We start from the raw sequence: 18,456 nt of genomic DNA, 5'->3' as shown, positions 1-18,456 counted from the left end.
TGTTTCCATTAAAAAGGTATAAATAGCTTAAGTGCTGGACTAGATCAGAGCCAATTGTTTGCTCAGGGTAATAAAACCACAGCCCAATGATAAGGACTTTTTTTTTTCAGGCAGAGTAATGAGGGTGTTTTTCATGTCCTTGTGTTACTGTAGATCTTTATAAGCTAAAAGACACACTGGCTTTTTGTTTACCCTTTTGATCATTAGAATGAATTTGAAATATATTCTGGCATAATCTTAGCTATTAATTTCTTTCCTCTCGAGTTAATCCGCTTTAAAATCGCTGTTATTTATTTACTTTTTTTGGTAATAATAGCTTGTCACAGTCTACACGAAAGAAAACACCCAATATTTATGACATGCAGGAGTACGTAGGTAATTTGGAGTGTAAAAGCTTAAAGCCGTATTACACCATCTGTCATTTGGACATGCCAGAGTTTAATTGCTCTCGCTTGAATTTTACACGACCGCACGCAAATACCTGTCTCTTATTAAACTTCACTGTAAACGATCTATGCGAAAGCAGCCTAACAAAAGTGGCTTGTCACACTGCACTTTCAAGGTCTCAAATGTGCCTGTTTTGCAGTGCGCAGCAAAGTGCTGCAAACTGTATTCTTTGCTGCAAATTTACAATAAATGGAGATTCATATCCATTACTGTTCCTTTTTTTTTATTTAGGCCACTGCTGGATGAGGATTTAGTGGCTTTTGCGCTGATGATGGACGATCTCTCAGCTCTTTACCACTCACGCCCTCTCTCTCTCCTCCGCTGTCAGCTCTGTTTAGATTTGCACATTTTACACACATCAACTTGTGCTTATTTAAGCGGACATGTGGCTTTCTGGAAAGCAAAACTTACCTGAGCGTTTCCAATAAATTTGTTGCGTTTTATGCGAATCACAGAGCTCATCAGAACGGCCCGATGAGATCTCATCTCTCACATTATATGTTTAAAAAGAAGCCTTCCCCGTTTCTCAGAACTAAGGGATCCATTTAGCCATACCGCGGCATTTACTTTCATTCTTTTTAATGGAACGAGCAGGGACGGTGAAACCTTAAGAGATCATTTTCCTTTTAATCTAATACTTTGTAAGGTGAAGCACATTTCACTCAACTATCTCTGCTGGCTAAACAATGCAAACTCTGAGACCTATAAAATGAATGCAAAATGTAAGAGGCACATAAATGCACTCTCTGTTCCACCAGAGAAAGCAGCTCCAACAGGCTAATGCAGAGAGAAAATTAATTCCATCAGCTAGCTCTTTCATTCTCCACTGCAGCTACAAGCTCTCTGTCCCGTTGCCTGGCAACCATAATTCATAGCCGCTCTAAATGGATGTTCTCCAAGCACTGAGAACATTAAGGTGAAAAGAACAAATGCCTTTGTGAATCTCAATATCTTTCAGTGTGCATGTCACTCTGTCTGTGTGTGTTGTGTTTTTTAGCCACCCATGTGTATGTTATTCTTTAATAATCTTTTTGATGTAAGTTTAAGAGGGGCACTACGAAGATGCATTTTCACAAAAGAGCAACAAAGGAATCGAAAATATTGTTTTTACCATTATTTCTCTTACGGCTGTCGTCATTTCGCCTTCATGCGCCCATTTCTGATAAAAGATAAATCATTTGTGCTAATATAATCAAACAAAGGTCAAGATTTAAAAAAGCAAAATAAGCAGGGTTTATCACACACAAAAATAACGCTCAATATTTAGGTTTGGCCCCAAACATGGAGTTTATGGAAAACAATAGGTGAGAGATGAAGGGGAGAAGTTTCAGTATGACTCAAGCATCAGATTAGCAGCACATCTCGCATTCATCTTCAACCACAGTTAGTCACAGCTCACCAGCACTTCATATGTGTCATAATTACATTATGAGGTTTCTTGCACTTAACCAAAATTTAAGGTTTGGGTTTCATTTCTCCAGAAGTAGCAGCGATTTGTAGATACTTGTGATCAATATTAACATTTTATAAAGATAAGAGAGGGATAAAGTAATAAGTTAAAGTAATAAGTAAAAAATTAGCAAACCAAATAAGTCATTTTGATGTGTAATATATCGATTTATATAAAATATTACATCTAATATATATAAAATATATATACATACATCACACACAACATTTTGTAACTATATATACTATGTATAATATGTAATATGTGCTAATATTATGTGTGTGTGTGTATATATGTAATATAATAATGTAATATTTTACATATTATAATAATTCAATATTATATTGTAACATTTATTTTTATTTATTTCTTAACCATATTATTCTGATTTTTTTTTTTTTAAAGATTCAATTGTAACATTTATTTTTAGTTTGCCTTAACCTTATTCTTCCGATTCAAAAGTTTTTAAAATGTATCTACATTTTCTGAATGTATTATACAACTATCTAGCACAGCTACATGGCAAGCAGAATGCATTAGGAGGAGTGCCTTGATGCTAAATTATATTTAATTAACTTAATCCAATGGGGAATTTGGCATTGTTTCACTGTGTGTTAAATCACATTAGCTCTCATTTGCTGGGTGCTATCTCAATCATTCTATATGCCGCTCCAACCTCTTATTATATCTGTTGAGGTGTTTCATTTGTGTCAATTAAATCATTGTTTGGGCACTGAAACGACTTTGGTGTTGCGTAATGCATTAGTGACATCTCAAAGGAGAGCATGTACATATTACAAATTCAGTTTCCTCAACACAGAAAGAAACTGTGTTTTGGGAAATTTTTCATACTAGGTTATATGGAAGCACATTTCCACCTCAGGGTAAAAATAACATAAGTTAACTGTAATTTTTTTTCTCTCACTTGTGACTCTCACAAATTGCAACTTTGTTTCTTTTAATTTTATCTTTATAAATTACAACGTGATTTATCTCAAAATCTCAAAATGTGACTTCATATCTCTCAACTGCATCTATATATTTCATAAATGCTGCTTTATACCTCACAGTGTCACTTTATAACTCATAATGTGACTATATGTCTCAGTGTGATTTTAACTCACGCAATTGCAACTTTATTTCTCATAATTGTGACTTTATATCTCACAATGCGACTACTACTTATTTGAAACTTTATCCCATAATTAGTTGGATTATCAGCCCCAGATCTTAAGTCAGACAGCGCCAGTACTCACCACTGAGAGGGAGTTGGTGAGCAGGCCACCATCTTGACCCAACATGTTGGGGACTGACATGCCCGGCAGGTCCATTCCTTGCAGGTGAAAGTGGTGCAGTCCATTCTGGGAGACAGGGGGGCACAGGTGATGGTACGTTCCGGACTCAGACTCGGGCAAGTGTGCCAGCATGTGTTCGGGGAGGGTAGGGGGTGTGATGGGCGGGATGTTATAGTCTTCGTCCCCAAGACTGGGCACTGGGTAGGACTGCTGGGATGAACAGAGACACAGGTTACGTGACCCTTCAGAACACTGATTGGCTGATTACATAAGGTGGCTGCATGACAAAACCATCTTTTTCAAAAGATGATTCATTTATGACTGACTAGTCATTAGTGATGATGAATACGATGCATTTTTCTCATCTATTATCATTTATTCAGAGGTAAATACAATAGAATCTAATAAAATGATATCACATTGAAAATCTCACAACAACAACAACAAAAAGCACATTTCAACTTTTCAATGGGAAAGCGAGTGAATGCAATGAGCATTCTTGTCAGAGACTCTCCAAAGGCAAAGGCTTTCCAAACATTTAGATTGAAATACTGCACAATGGGGGGTGAACCGTAGGCTAGAACAAGGACAGACTGTCCATTTGATATTTATAAATAAGAGAGTGAAATGGGTTGCGGCACAAACAGAAAAATCTTGTTGAAAACCAACATTCTTTGATGTTCTATAGTCTGCCACTGAAGCGATCCAGCAACGGCAATGAATCATGCTGTATCACTAACAGAAAAAAGACTAATCACAACTATATACGCAGCAAATGAAATGCTGAATAAAGTACATCAAAGTGCGCTGCACATTACAGTGATTCATTCCTGCTATTCGAGCCTTTGAGGAAGTAAAATTATATGCAAATGGTCAATCAGTCTCATTAGACTATAACAAAAGGCTGCTTTTATGAGGCTGAACAGTCACTTGCGCTTGGCTGTGAAGTTTGCTTTGGCTGCCTCCTCCAGCCCCTGTCAGTGTAGACTGTGATGAAAAAGATGTAAAGCAGATAAGGAGATGAAAGGCTGTACAAATCCAAGCAAAATCATAAATTATTCTGTAAACACTCTCTCTTGGAGTAAAATACTGTAGAAAAATATATACAGCTATCAGAAGGCAGAGAGTTTGTTATCTGTACTGTGCCGAACGCTTCACGAAACGCTAACCACAAATATGCCTCAGCCTCTGATTCGACTCGAACGATCCCTCTCTTTTTTTACCTTCTAAGGGGCTCCTCTTTTCTGCTGCTTTATTATCTCTAATACATAGCTTTTATTTGCAGCAAACTAAATGAACCTGTCAGACAGCCAAATACAGGCAATTAGGTATGAAATTGGTTCCAAATTCAAACTCAACTCAAATAACAGTCCAACTGTTACTTTTAAGGATTGCAATAATCGTTTTAATGAGCTTCCTACTTCTGCCTCTAAAAGCCAATGTATCATGCTCATTTGCATATTTGATTGTGTTGTGCCTCACAGATGTCTGCGTTTGTTTGCGGGAAATATGCTGCCATAATTCATACAGTAAGGCCCTTAGAGGAATGATTTTACTGCCAAATAAAATAAAATAAATAAATAAAACAAGACGACTGTTTGCAGTGGCTTACATTGCTGTTGATACATGCGAGTAATGTACTTATTCATGTAATTATTGTCGAAAGAAGAGGAAGAAAAGGAAATTATTATATTCAGGTGAAAATTAGACAAATAAATAAGAGCAGGAACGGATGGCCGTTTTGAGGTGCAATTATGTTTATGTGTTCTAACGGTTATATACGTGATGTTTCTTAGTCTCCTGTCTTTCTTTTTTTACACTTTCCTTTTTTGTGACACTGAGATGCGTAAACAGGCAGCCAAGAAAGAACACAGGAAATAAATAACCCTGTGCTGTGGTGTGTGGCTCTGAAAAAAAAAAGTGAAATGCACAAAAATTAACAGCATTGCAAACATTTCCTACATCTGTGTGAAAAAGATTACTTTAGATGAGGCCGTGGATGCAAACCTATCAAAACATGGTGTCATCTGACGCAGATCTACTTATTTAACTAGAAACTGCAAAAATGTTCCAGCTAATCTGAATAAATACATTTTCTAAAGGGATATGTGCTATGAGTCAGTTCATTTTTCCAATTCCAGCCTCTAAAATTACAGTATTAAAAAAAAAAAAAAAATGTTTAAACAGGTTTCATTTTTCTATCTGGAGTCATGTCGTTGGTAATTGAAATATTTTTGTATCAGCTTATGAAACTGAATAAAACCTCCAGGGTCAGAAAGTTCTGATCTGAATCACATAATATGAATTGAAGTAAATGAACTTTTTATATATTGAGTAAAGGCTGTGGGAAATTACCCACACAATATCTGTACATTCAGTTCAGTGTTTACTATTCATAATCCAGTTACATTCAGATCGCTATGTATCATTTTAACATAATTTAGTTGTGCGGTTTTCCTCTAAAAGACTTGCTTTTCATTTAGCAATAAACGAAACATTGAAGAAAAACTACAATTTCTGTGTAAATCAGGACTTTGGATGACACATAGTTTCCCAACAACCCTCGTTCTCATTGCATGCAAACCAGGGCCGTTTCTAGACATTTGGAGGCCCTAGGCAAAATTCATGTTGGAGGCCCCCCACCCCCAATAAAAAAGCACTTGAAACAAATATGATTCCTAGCCTTTTTATTTATACAACATGTCATTTTAAATTGTGTATATTTTTACTTATACAGCACCGGTCAAAAGTTTGGACACATTACTATTTTTAATGTTTTTGAAAGAAGTCTCTTATGCTCATCAAGCCTGCATTTATTTGTTTTTATATTTTACTACACTTAAATGCAAAGCTGAATTTTAATCAGGCATTACTCCAGTCTTATGAATCATATGATCCTTCAGAAATTATTCTAATATGCTGATTTATTATCAATGTTAGAAACAGTTGTGCTGCTGAATATTTATTTTATAACCTGTGATATGTTTTCCAGGATTTGATAACTAAAAAGTTGTTTAAAAATGTTAAAAAATAGATTTTTTTAAATAGATTTTTTTACATTTTGCTGACTGTCTTGACTGGTGGACTAGCGTTTAGAGGATGTTATGGTTATGGAGGACCCGCCTCAAAGCCCGAGGCCCTAGGCAATTGCCTGCTCTGCCTATAGGTAGCGCCGACCCTGAATGCAAAGTAGGGGAAGGGAAAAAAACGACAAGTTTTGAGATCCACAACGTGCAATGCGCATTTCGTGTGACATCATTTCGACTGGACAACAAATCTCTCAGGGAGGTGATTGCCTGTCAAATAGCACAAGGGTAATGGGACTGGTGGGAGATGAATGGCAAATGAGCAGGAGAGTCATTTAAATCTACTATCAATTACTGATGATGGTCATGATGGCTGTATGGAATCATTGTCTATGGGCGACTTCACAGTCAGCAGTCAATCAAAGCTTCACAGCGGAGGGGGAGAGAGGAATAAACTGCAGGAATAGTCATGTATCTGATGTGGTTTACACTGACAATAAGGAAAAAATGAGAGCGAGAAAGTGTGGAAAGATATGACGAGAGTTTTTAACATAGTGCATTGAGTGAGTGGCAGAAATGCTTCACCAGCAGAAATTACGCATTTAATTACTGCAGCCTCACAATGGAGATTGTTTATAAGCCTTCCATCTTGACAGGCGTAAATCAGCTCGTCATTATGAAAGAAGTGCACACGTACTGAGATACGAGGGGGATGAGAAAACATGCATTTTGAGATAAGAGATACGCCCCATCATTATGCCACAAAATGCATTAAAACAAATTTGAGAGATGCATTCTGATCGAAATGCAATTTAGACGGATGAGTGAGACTCAGGCTAGTTGTCACATTGGGAAGCTGTATCTCAGTAACTATAAGGTTTTAAATCAAATGTGTTTTTATCTCTAGCTGTGGTTTTGCGTGTTGGTTTCAAACACCTAGTCGAAACCTCTCCAATATTCAATAATCATTTTTTAATAACTGTAGTAATAAAATACATTTATAAACAAGATAAATGATGAATAAAATAAAATATTTCTACATATAGAAAAATAAATGTATTCTTTATCTTAATAATAATAATCCATTTTTAGTTATTACTATCATTAATAATAGATTTGTTGTGAATTTTATATTCTAAAACTGCATTCTGGCAAGTCACATGCATTTTAAATACATGCAATTTTTTTTTTACAATAATATTACAATTACAACTGCTGATTCACTGCATTATTTTGTGTTTTATAATTGTTTTACTGTTCAAATTTTGCTGAAAGCCTATAATTGACGGTGAAATGGCATTTTCATTGTGACAATTTACCCCATAGAGTGAGACAATATTCAGTATTGGGGCAAACATGTCAATGAGCGTTAAACCATCCGCGTCTTTTTTTTAGGCATTAGCAGTGCAACTCTTCAAAAGGTTTTTTTTTCTAGGCAACACTTTAAGGTATTTGCCTTTGCAGAAATGGACTTTCAGAAATAAACCTACTCTATTTAAATGATCACTCCAGGACTGGCTGTGGATCATTACCCAGAGCTCCATGCGGCACGAGGAGTGCTCCAACATGTTGTCATGCCCTTCCACCAATTAAATTGCCAGAGAACAGCAAAAGGAAGCGTAAACAATGGTAACCTTCGCCTGCAGATGAGGCGACTTTTTCATAACATAATTTTGAATAATGAAGATGTCAGGTTAAATGCTACAGTAGTTAAACTTAATAAGGTGCCCTTTTTTTCAAACGGCTTTTCATTTGCCATCTAGGCTGGGATTGTGTGAGAGAGGCAACAAATGCAATGCAGCCTGTAATGAATACCTCTGGGACCCAGGGGCAGTGATCATTTGAATGCAACATTCTTTGGCTGGGCCCCCAAAACAACCTCAGACCCGCTGAGCTGCTGATTACTGTTGAGAGCTTCTGGATAAATGCAGAAGGGCTTGTCTGTCTTGTGCTAGCATCAAGGTCAAGCATTCTGGAGGAGGTTTTTACTTTGTCTAATGGAGGGGACATGAGGGCGTGTGAAGCCTCATCTGACCCGAACCGCGGCATCACACCCGGTGCGTCTTATAAACCGAACGGGATCAAAGCATACTGGCGCGGTCCATGAACAACCACTCCCTGTCCTTTGAGCAGCTTAAGGCTCATGCAAGCATGAATATGCAATTCATGAATATCTGAATAATGCATATTATGAGAAAAACAATGCTAGAAATAGTATTTAAGATCTGATTCTGTTAAAGTATTCTATAAATATGTTGTGTATGAACATGGGTTTGGCTCAAGAGAAAAAAAATTCTATATCTGAATTACACTAAAAAAACACATGTAAGAACGGGCCTCTTCATTCCCAGGAGAGAGCACAAGGTTAGTTTATGCATGTTTAAAATGCACAGCTTTCTCCTGGTCCCACAAGAGCTCTGCAACATCTGGGTGGGGGGGTGGGGGTGGTGGATAGATAAGAGCACCACTATATAAACCCACACAGAAATCTGACAACCCCCCTCATCAGAGACTATTTACATGTCAAACCATCAAGGTAGGCAAATACATTCTGTGCAAGAAACAAACATATAACATATTGTATCTGTGCTGCTCTTATAGTTAAGTATAGTATTAATATCAAATACTCTTCCTGAATGCTGCTTTGCATCTTCTATAACACAGATCAGACCATTTCAACCGACCGAATGTGATGTTACACATCAGTCTAATCAGGTTTAAACAAAAACCAACAGTTGTTAGGCAAACATTGCTTGCTCTGTGAGTCAAAGTGGGCACTTTCACAAGTAGTGTCTTTGAGCGTAGTCCAGAAATATGAGAAGTGTGTATATTTTTAGTGTTCGGCTATAGTCGGCTTTATCTAGCATCGCTGGCTCACACTACTTCATCGTGCTGCTGCATTAAAATAAATAAACGTTGATACAGAGCGCTTGTGGGCTGACATGCGCTCAGCACTCCAGCCATTTTGGGTTAATAAACGCGGCTTTTATTTAATGGCCAAGAAACACATGGTTTGGGTTGGAAGAAGGGGGAATGAGAGGAGATGCTAAGATAGGAGAGAAGCTGTGTGCAGACAGACAGTGCTGAGGTGCAGTCTGGCTGATGAATGCTCTGTGTATTTTAACATCTCATTGATTCAGTCTTTTTTGTAGGCTGTTATTATTGTTATGTCTTTCAGAGAGCAACGGATCTCCATGTCCAGAGATGTTCAGATGGATAACAGTATCACATTTTGTCACTTCAAGCAGCTACGAGGCTTTCAAAAGTGTTGCGAGTCAGTGGGAATGTTTTGATGGAAAAAAGTCAGGCAGATTTCACCCAAGAGATTAACAGCAGTTTTTAAATGTCATTTTAACACATGCCCGTTTCCTTTATAAAAAGTCCCTCTCATCATCAGCTCAGTAAATTTCCCTTACATTCAAATCATTTCTGTCAATTCTGTCTACTAAACCGAGAGTAAAGATGTAAACACAATCAAACCATTGTCAAGCATTCTGACAAGATTTAACTGTATACTGAAGGCAGATTTTAATAGAAAATGTTAACTGTGTTCTTAGACCAAGGGTATTTTTCATAAATGACATGTTGGGGCAAGTTGTCACATAATTGAAATGATTTTAAAAGATGATTATTATTATTATCATTATTACTACTACTATTCCTTTTAGTTTTATGCCTAATAACATCTGGCAAAGGGACTACCAATGAAACTGGGGTACATTTACATTCATGAATGTTGATTAATGTACACCATACCCTTCTGAAATAAATAAATAATATAAAGTTATTCACAAATTTTTTTTTTTTTCGTTTTATATTTCTGAATGTTAAATTTTACATTTTTGCTGTTTCATATATATATATATATATATACATACTGTTTCTGTTTTGATGACAACTTACCCCATGTTTTGTGACAACATTCCCCACTATGGCACAATGAACTATATCTTTTTTTCTGGGCAACATCAAACTGTTACTTTTTTATTATTATTTATTTATGTATTTATTTGTTTTTTGTAACTGAGACTTCGAGGTATGTGTCAATACAAAAACTGGCTTATTAATGATAACTAGTTCCTCATAGCCTAATATTTATATTTTGTTTTTCAGATATATCAAGGGCCAGAATGGTGTTTCACCTCATTTGAAGGACAAGGAAAAAGGGTAACAATTTAGTATAGGGACCTATTCTCACTATTAGCTAGTTGCTTATTGGCATGCCTATTATTAACATATTGGCTGTTTATTAGTACTTATAATAATCAGCCGTTATTATAACATCAGCCGCCTTCGTCCATTTCTCACATCAAATTCCACAGCTATTCTTGTACATGCTCTAGTTACCTCGCGCATTGATTATTGTAACTCTCTTCTCTTTGGGCTACCTTACAAACTCCTTCACAAACTTCAATTGGTCCAGAATTCAGCTGCCCGTATAATTACTAGAACCTCCTCCATCGAGCACATCACTCCAGTTCTCTACCATCTTCACTGGCTTCCTGTTAAATATCGAGTGGAGTATAAGATTCTACTTCTCACTTTTAAAGCTCTTTATAATCTTGCACCACAATATCTCTCTGATTTGCTTCATATTTACATCCCGAAGCGTACTCTCAGATCTTCTTCATCTGTTTCCCTTGTTGTACCTTCTGTTCGTTTAGCCACTATGGGGTCTTTAGTTGTGCTGCTCCTAATCTCTGGAATTCTCTTCCACAATCTATACGAGAAAGTGACTGTCTGACTACTTTTAAATCATGTCTTAAAACTTACTTGTTTAAATTAGCTTTCTCTGATCAATTTGAAATTATTTAATGTCAATAGTTGTTGTTTGTTGTATTGTTGTCTTGATTTTATGATTATCACTCAACTGTACGGTGTCCTTGAGTGCTCTGAAAAGGCGCCTTTAAATAAAATGTATTATTATTATTTATTATTATTATAAAGCACATATTCTGCATGACCATATTCTATATCTCTAATACTACCCAATAACCTAAACTTAACAACTACCTTACTAACTATTCATAAGCAGCAAATTAGGAGTTTATTGAGGCAAAAGTTGTAGTTAATGGTTTGTTAATAGCGGGAATTGGACCTTAAAATAAAGTGTGACTGAAAAAAGTTAAGCAGTTTATTTGTCTATCCATTCAATTTTGCATGTTTGATCCAGTCTAGTTTTTGTCATTCAAGATCATTACAAGATCTTACGGTCCCCACACCTCCAAAATCCCAATTTTAAAAATACTGTCCATGATGTTTTGCTCTTTCAACTGCATCCATCTGAAGAGCCACCTTTAGTTACAGTATCTCTGCACATAAATTACATCTGTAACGGTACACCCAACATCACTGATCTCACCAATCACTCTGAGGACCGGCTATGAAAGTAACAGTGCTGTTCATACAAGTGCACTGACCACGGCAGACTTTAGATCTTTAAAATCAACCTAAAAACTATCAGATCAAACCAAAAGTACTTTTCTAACCATTCATATAATAGCCATGATCCTCACACTTGGCATTGGCCGCTCTCCAGGTTGCCTTTGGTTCGTATTATAGAGCAGATTAAAAGACACAATTGCAGTACATGTTTTGCCTTTAGCGCTGGAGCTGCAGAGGCTTTTCAGCTTCAGTTGTAGCTTCCTGAGTGTGAAGTTTAAAATAGGCACAGGGGTACACTTCTCTCTAATTTGGTTAATGTGTGTTTAAAGGCAGGAGAAAGCTGTGTGGCTACGTACCACACACTGAGGTCAAGGTGAATTCAACTGTTGTTGCCAATAAAAGTAATTACCTGTTCCCAACAGAGGGAAAGAGAGAAGTCTGTCTTGAGAAAGAAAGAGAGAGAGAGATGCAAGGATGCACAAAAACAGCAGAAAACAGAGACTGCAGCTCATAAGTAAGAGGAAGTTTTAACATTCAAAGGGAAACATAAAAGTAGTGCTAGACTCAAAGCAACTCTAAGATTACAGCAATCCTATTCATACATGTGTAGAATGGGCATACAGTACAAATGACCCTTTCATAGACTTTGATGCATTTTTCTCTTTTCACTAGCTGGTTAGCTATTTTTCTTTCTCTCTCTTAATGTACATAATTTAATGTATATTCATATAAGTGCCCTTTGTTGTATTACCTTGGAATTAATAAAAAATCTAGCTAAGTAGCCAGTACTGCAAAGGAGTTTAGGGGGTCGCTACACAACATTCTCTAAATTAGCATTAGCGACCAAGATTACTGACAACATTTCAATTGTAAAATAGATGGGTATATTCTAGCTAGCTAGTGTGTTTCATATTCATGTTGTGTAAGACATGTTGTTATGCTAATATGTGACCCTGGACCACAAAACCAGTCTTAAGTCGCTGGGGTATATTTGTAGCAATAGTCAAAAATACATTGTATGGGTCAAAATTATAGATTTTTCTTTTATGCCAAAAATTATTAGGATATTAAGTAAAGCTCATGTTCCATGAAGATATTTTGTAAATGTCCTACTGTAAAAATATTATAACTTAATTTTTGAGTAGTAATATGCATTGCTAAGAACTTAATTTGGACAACTTTAAAGTCGATTTTCTCAATATTTTTAGTTTTTTGCACCCTCAGATTCCAGATTATCAAATAGTTGTATCTTGGCCAAATATTGTCATATCCTAACAAGCCATACATCAATGGAAAGCTTATTTATTCCACTTTCAGATGATGCATAAATCTCAATTTCGAAAAATTGGCCCTTATGACTGGTTTTGTGGTCCAGGGTCACTATGTTATACTATAGCATCATCACATACAGTTTCAAATACAGGAATTGAAAGTAAATTGTTGTCATCTATCTCTCTATTAATCTTTTAATTAATCTTTTAATATTATATAATCTCTATATAATCTCTCTTAATATTTTAATATATTTCATCTTTTAGAATGTCAAGTAACTTAATTTTTTAAACACAAATCTTTCTTTTGTATTTAAGACAAAAGGGACATTTGCTATGGTGTCTGATTTTAACTTATTTTATTTTAACAAAGTGTTAATGTAAAAAATAGTGTAAATGTAAAAAGGGTCCATATGGAGGAGAAACACACAGCATGTAACACACAAATGATGTAAGCTGCTGTTATTTTGCACTGATGGATGTCTGCTCGGTGTTGGTGTGGGGTTATTTACCCATGTCAGACGGGGGCCGTCCGTGTGTGTAGGGTTGTCTCTTTTCCAGTGGCCGCCGGCCTGTTTGTTGCTGTGGTGCGTCTGGCTGGGACTGGCAGGCACGCGGAACTACAGTGGGATGCAAGGCCAAGGGGTCAACCGACACAGCAGGGTAACAAGAAACGATAGTACATGCAAGACTCCATTCAACTTTCATTACTCTTCAATCCTTTTTTTTTTTGGCTCTATGCTGCTTTATATTCTCAATGCATCTTTCATCTCCACCAACATTAAAGCTGCAGCAAACATGCAGCGTGAGCACCTTAAACACAGTGACCGGGAATGTACAATGCAGACAATGCACATTGTAAATCAATTTCAGGCTATGTAATGGGTGGCACAATAGGACCATATGCAGCTTTTCCTGTTTAAAGGGGTATAAACTCCATGAAACAAACAAGTGACCTGCAATTTAGTGCACTTTACTTTACATTCTCCTGAATGCATTTGCCACAGCGTGCTGAATAATACAGGAGTCAAATATCATTTATTTATTTTTCCTCTTGCTATTGAAAGCCATAACACCACTGTGCTTACTCTCTATAGCCTTCAGGTTAGACTGTAATTCTCACTAATTCTCTATATCACAATGCACTGTGAATGCTTATTGAAGAGCTTTTAGGACTCACATAAGATTATGTATATGTACTGTATTTATGTGTATTTCAAGCACAAAACCCAGAGTGAATCATGTGACTTCAACATGACATCATAGTTAGTCATGCACATTTAAAACTCTTGACTAGACAGTGAATGGCAAGTAACAGCCTTGCAGCCAACCATAAATATATATAATATATAGGGCTGCACAATTAATCGAATTTCTAATCGCAATTACAATTATGGATGCCACAATTACGTAATCATTATTTTTCTTTCTACATGTAATCTTAAGGGTTTTTCCATTGTTTTAGTTTTAGTATAACTTTATAATACCATTCATATTTTTACTTTTTTTATATAATTTAAAGAAGAAACCAATCCAATGTATATTTGACATTTGAGGCTTAATACTATAGAGAAGGTTTTTCAGTTAGTGTTTTCAGCTTGTTTATTTTCATATAAAAATACGGCATGCAGTTGCATCAAACAATGGTATAAACATCATTCAATGTAAATTGTGATAATCGTAATTAATAATCGCAATTACAATTTCAAGGGAATAATCGACAATTATGATTTTTGTCATAATCGTGCAGCCCTAATAATATATAACCAAATATATATAATATATAGATCAGTATATAATTAATTGCTCACTGATATTATTAGATTAGATTAGGTTAGGTTAGGTTAGATTTGACTGAATAGTTACTTTTTTATATTATATTACATTACATTAGAATAGTTAATTTTTTTAAATCAGTAATACTCCAACTGGCTAGTTGCTATGTTAAATTATAATATTATTATTATTAACAGTAATAATTTATTGTTGTTGTTGCTTATTTTATTTTATTCTATTATTTTTTTTAAATGCAGTTTGACTAATTGTCCTATTTAGTCAAACCACAAGTGAATGTGTTCATGATTGAGTTTAAATAATAATTTTTGACATGCGTGAGAAAGGTGTGAATTGAACCTTCACACATTTCAGCAGAACAGAGACCTGTTAAACGTTACTTATGTCAAACCAAAAGACAGGAGATGTTTTGAGCAGGCTGCCAAACCATATGGACAGTTTTTTCTTAAAACGTGTTTCATTATAAAATTGACTTCTGCAAATGGAATAATTATTCATAACACTTTTTCAACTTGTAATAAGAAAAACAGAAGTGAGATGGGGAGGGAGGGGGTTATTTCAGAGCAGGAGCTATTGCACATTACACATTAAAGCCCAAACTCTGTGATCCACAAACAGATTGAATTCAGTGCTTTCATTGTGTTTACTGCGTCAAGGCACTGTACAGAAAAGTTGTTTTTAACCTTGAGTAATATTTCAGCATCCCATTGTGTATAGCATTCGAAGTTTGAAATGTCAAAATGTAGCTTGCTTAAATTTCATGGAATGCAAGCACATAGTTCAGATCAATACGTCTATAAAAACAGACCAAACCCAAACAGCTCATGACAAAAGCAGGAAGGAAACATTTTAATAGAGCAGCAACATCATATGTAGCCTGCTGCAGGCTGATAAAACTAGCGGGGAGAAATACTGCGGGAAAAAATCCTAGTTCCAATTTTGCACTTGCACACATGATCAGTCTGTCTACGGTGCATCGGGCCGCCTGTCACATTCATTTCCATACAGCAGAATGTGGCAGGTGCCCTGAGGGGCGCTAATTAACCTGTAGTCGTAATTTATTAGCCAAACATGTAAAAGGTCCCCTAAGACAACCTGCTCTCCTCAAGCAGGCATGTTCACTCTTGACCTTAATGCACCGAATTGCATGCTTTAGTTTAAAAATGTAATCAAGCTGTGCTTTTTATAGCAAGATGTGCTGAACTATCTAGCTTGAGTCACTGATGAAACAGCCTTTTATCTTGGTTGTTCAAACAAGCACAAGTATCCTGAAATAAACTTCCCTCAGTGAGTAACGGCCGTAACGAGAGAAGCATTGCTCAGAAACGCTGCAGTCTGCCTTTTATAGACCCGTGGCCTTGTTTACAGTCCATACTGTGTGTAGTTTTGAATGAAAGTGTAAATGGAGGAAATGAAAGCCTGCGACAATATGCATTAAAGCTTCATTTCATTAAGCTGAAACAAAGCTTTAAATGTTTTGTTTACATGTTATAGTAGCCCCTGATTATGGTGGCGACTGATAGCAGCTCTAATTTGCGATGTGCCGGCTTAAATTTGTTTAATTACGACTTAAAACAAAAGGAGTGAGCAGTAATTAACCCACCTGGTTCCCTGGCACAAAGTCCTGGCTGGGCTCTGGCATACTCATGAACATGTTTTCACTGTCGTACTGCAAACAGACAGAGAGAGGAGAAAAAACAGTAAATAAACAGTCAGAAATGTTCGCTTGACACACAATACGAGCCACAGAATGAGACAGAGGCACAGAACATGCGGTTGGTATTTCTGTGCAGTGCTTTCTTCCCAAAACGCAGGGCTCAAAGACAATTAGTCTTTGAAGTCCCTGCTGTATCAGATGGAGATGTCAGTGATTTGATGTAATTATTAGTACAGTGGTAATTAAAGTTGCTTTTATGTGCACAGTGGAATAAAACGGAGGGAGTCATGTGAGTTTGATGAGCCCACACAAGGATAGACTTAAGACTGTAGGACAGGCCCAGGTGTCCCACCACAGACAGAAACTCACAAAAACCTGTGAAATCATCATTTTAACTAATTTTACCATCAACGGACCATTCAATCAGTATGAAATGTACTCATTGTTCTCACAGTATTAGCTGACAATTAAATAAAACATTTTTGGACTACGTTCTCATAAAAAAAAGGTACAAAGCTGTCACTGGGGCGGTACATTAAGGTACAAAAGTTACATCTCTTCACTTTATTTACCCCTAAATGATACATAATAGGTGCTAATATGTACTTTTAAAGTGTACATATTAGTACCTTTTGAAAGCGCACCACCACAGTAGCAGTTTTGTACCTTTTTTTCAGAGAATGTAAGATTTTATTATTGGCTAACCACAATCAGGATAAAATGAAGTGTGTCATGTTCTATACCACTAGCAGCACCAAACAGAGTCGTTATTTTTGCAATTCTGATGCTGCTGCTGGCGTAGAAAAGACATGCTTCACCTTTACAGACAGCATGGAATAAAAATGGACAATATTTAATTAATTCATCTTCCTGCCGCGATAGTCGTTGTGTTGACGGTGTTATAGTAACAAAAATTATTTAGTTCAGTTAGAGACAGACACTACAATTAAAAACTGAACTCGGCTGCTCAATGCAGCGTGCCGAACGACAGATCAACAGCAGTAGTCGGATTTCATTTATCACGTGAGGAGAGTGAGTCGAGCTGACTGACAAGAAGAGTGAGGTAAGATAGACGATGGCTGAGGATTTAGTTTCGAAACGAAATGCAAAAGCAGCTGTTTGGCGTTTATCCAAGTTGATTTTGGAAGTTTAAAAAAAAAAAAATGTGTTTCTTATTTATTTGGTTCCAGCGTGTTTGCTGATTTTCAGTTTTTTTATTTAAACTTTGTGTAAGTTCTTTGTTAATTTATATAAGGCCTATAGCATGGTGTATTTTATTCATTTTGATAATAAAAGTACTATGTTTAATATAAGTGAGTTTGTTGTTGTACTGTTTTGTTGTTGTCCATTCAAGCAATTGATGCAGAATTGAGGCTAATTTGACAGTAAAATGCGCATGGGCATTTATAAGCTATTTAAAAGCGAAGGAAAACGAGGAAAAGAGGGAAAACTCCAATGACCCCCTCACGTTGATTCACCGGTGGGAAAATTTCATCAACATCACAACCCTACTTCCTGGTCTTATTGTGCATCCTGGTCTTAAAACTTCCATGATTTATTGGTGCATATTATTCCAAACAGAAGAAAAGGTTTGTCAATGTTTTTATTATTATTATTTTTTTAAATATCACATTTGTTTAGTACCTATTTAATGAAACTTAAAAATATCAATATGACAATAAATAATAATATATAATTAAATATATTTATAGATTTTAAATATAAATTTAACAAAATAAGTTTTGTGCTTGATTTTTGAATTTTATCAAAATTTAATAAAATGCTCCACTTCTGAAACAACTTGTCTTTTTTTCCTTCCAACAATTTGGCTCTATTCTGGCATGTAACCTGCATGTAAATTAATTCCAGATGGATAAAATCAAGCCTTTTTTCTCATTGAATATCCTGTTTCACTCAGAAATACGTCAGATTACAGAAGTAAAATGGGTTGCACATGGTATTTCATGTTGACTTTAAAGTTGTTCTTGAGTTTTAATAAGAAACGTTTATGAAACCAGAACCGTTAATCCATCTACTCTACCTACATGACAAAGAGCAATCAATCAGATCAGAACCAGTGTGTCTTTTACAATAAACAAGCAGCTTGTGCATTCACCTGCTGAGGATGCTC

The 18,456-nt window shown here is 36.0% G+C and overlaps 1 protein-coding gene across 6 annotated transcripts in view; it reads right to left on the bottom strand.

The window, feature by feature from the left end:
- LOC107718108 (thymocyte selection-associated high mobility group box protein TOX-like) overlaps nt 1-18,456 on the bottom strand; it is a 69,861-nt gene that overhangs the window by 13,109 nt on the left and 38,296 nt on the right. For 2 of the 6 annotated variants that reach the window (XM_016525062.1, XM_016525065.1), the window contains exons 2-4: nt 16,272-16,337; nt 13,387-13,494; nt 3,154-3,402 (exon numbers count right to left, since the gene is read on the bottom strand). In XM_016525062.1, the coding sequence (XP_016380548.1) occupies nt 3,154-3,402; nt 13,387-13,494; nt 16,272-16,337 (423 nt within the window). Of the gene's footprint in view, nt 1-1,558; nt 1,607-3,153; nt 3,403-13,386; nt 13,495-16,271; nt 16,338-18,456 lie in introns of all 6 variants that reach the window. The other 4 variants (XM_016525060.1, XM_016525061.1, XM_016525063.1 and 1 more) reach the window with 4 other exon arrangements.

Source organism: Sinocyclocheilus rhinocerous, unplaced genomic scaffold, assembly GCF_001515625.1.
Source record: "Sinocyclocheilus rhinocerous isolate Xijiao unplaced genomic scaffold, SAMN03320098_v1.1 scaffold480, whole genome shotgun sequence".
In the NCBI taxonomy this organism is placed as follows: domain Eukaryota; kingdom Metazoa; phylum Chordata; class Actinopteri; order Cypriniformes; family Cyprinidae; genus Sinocyclocheilus; species Sinocyclocheilus rhinocerous.
This window is presented reverse-complemented; position numbering and strand designations above follow the sequence as displayed.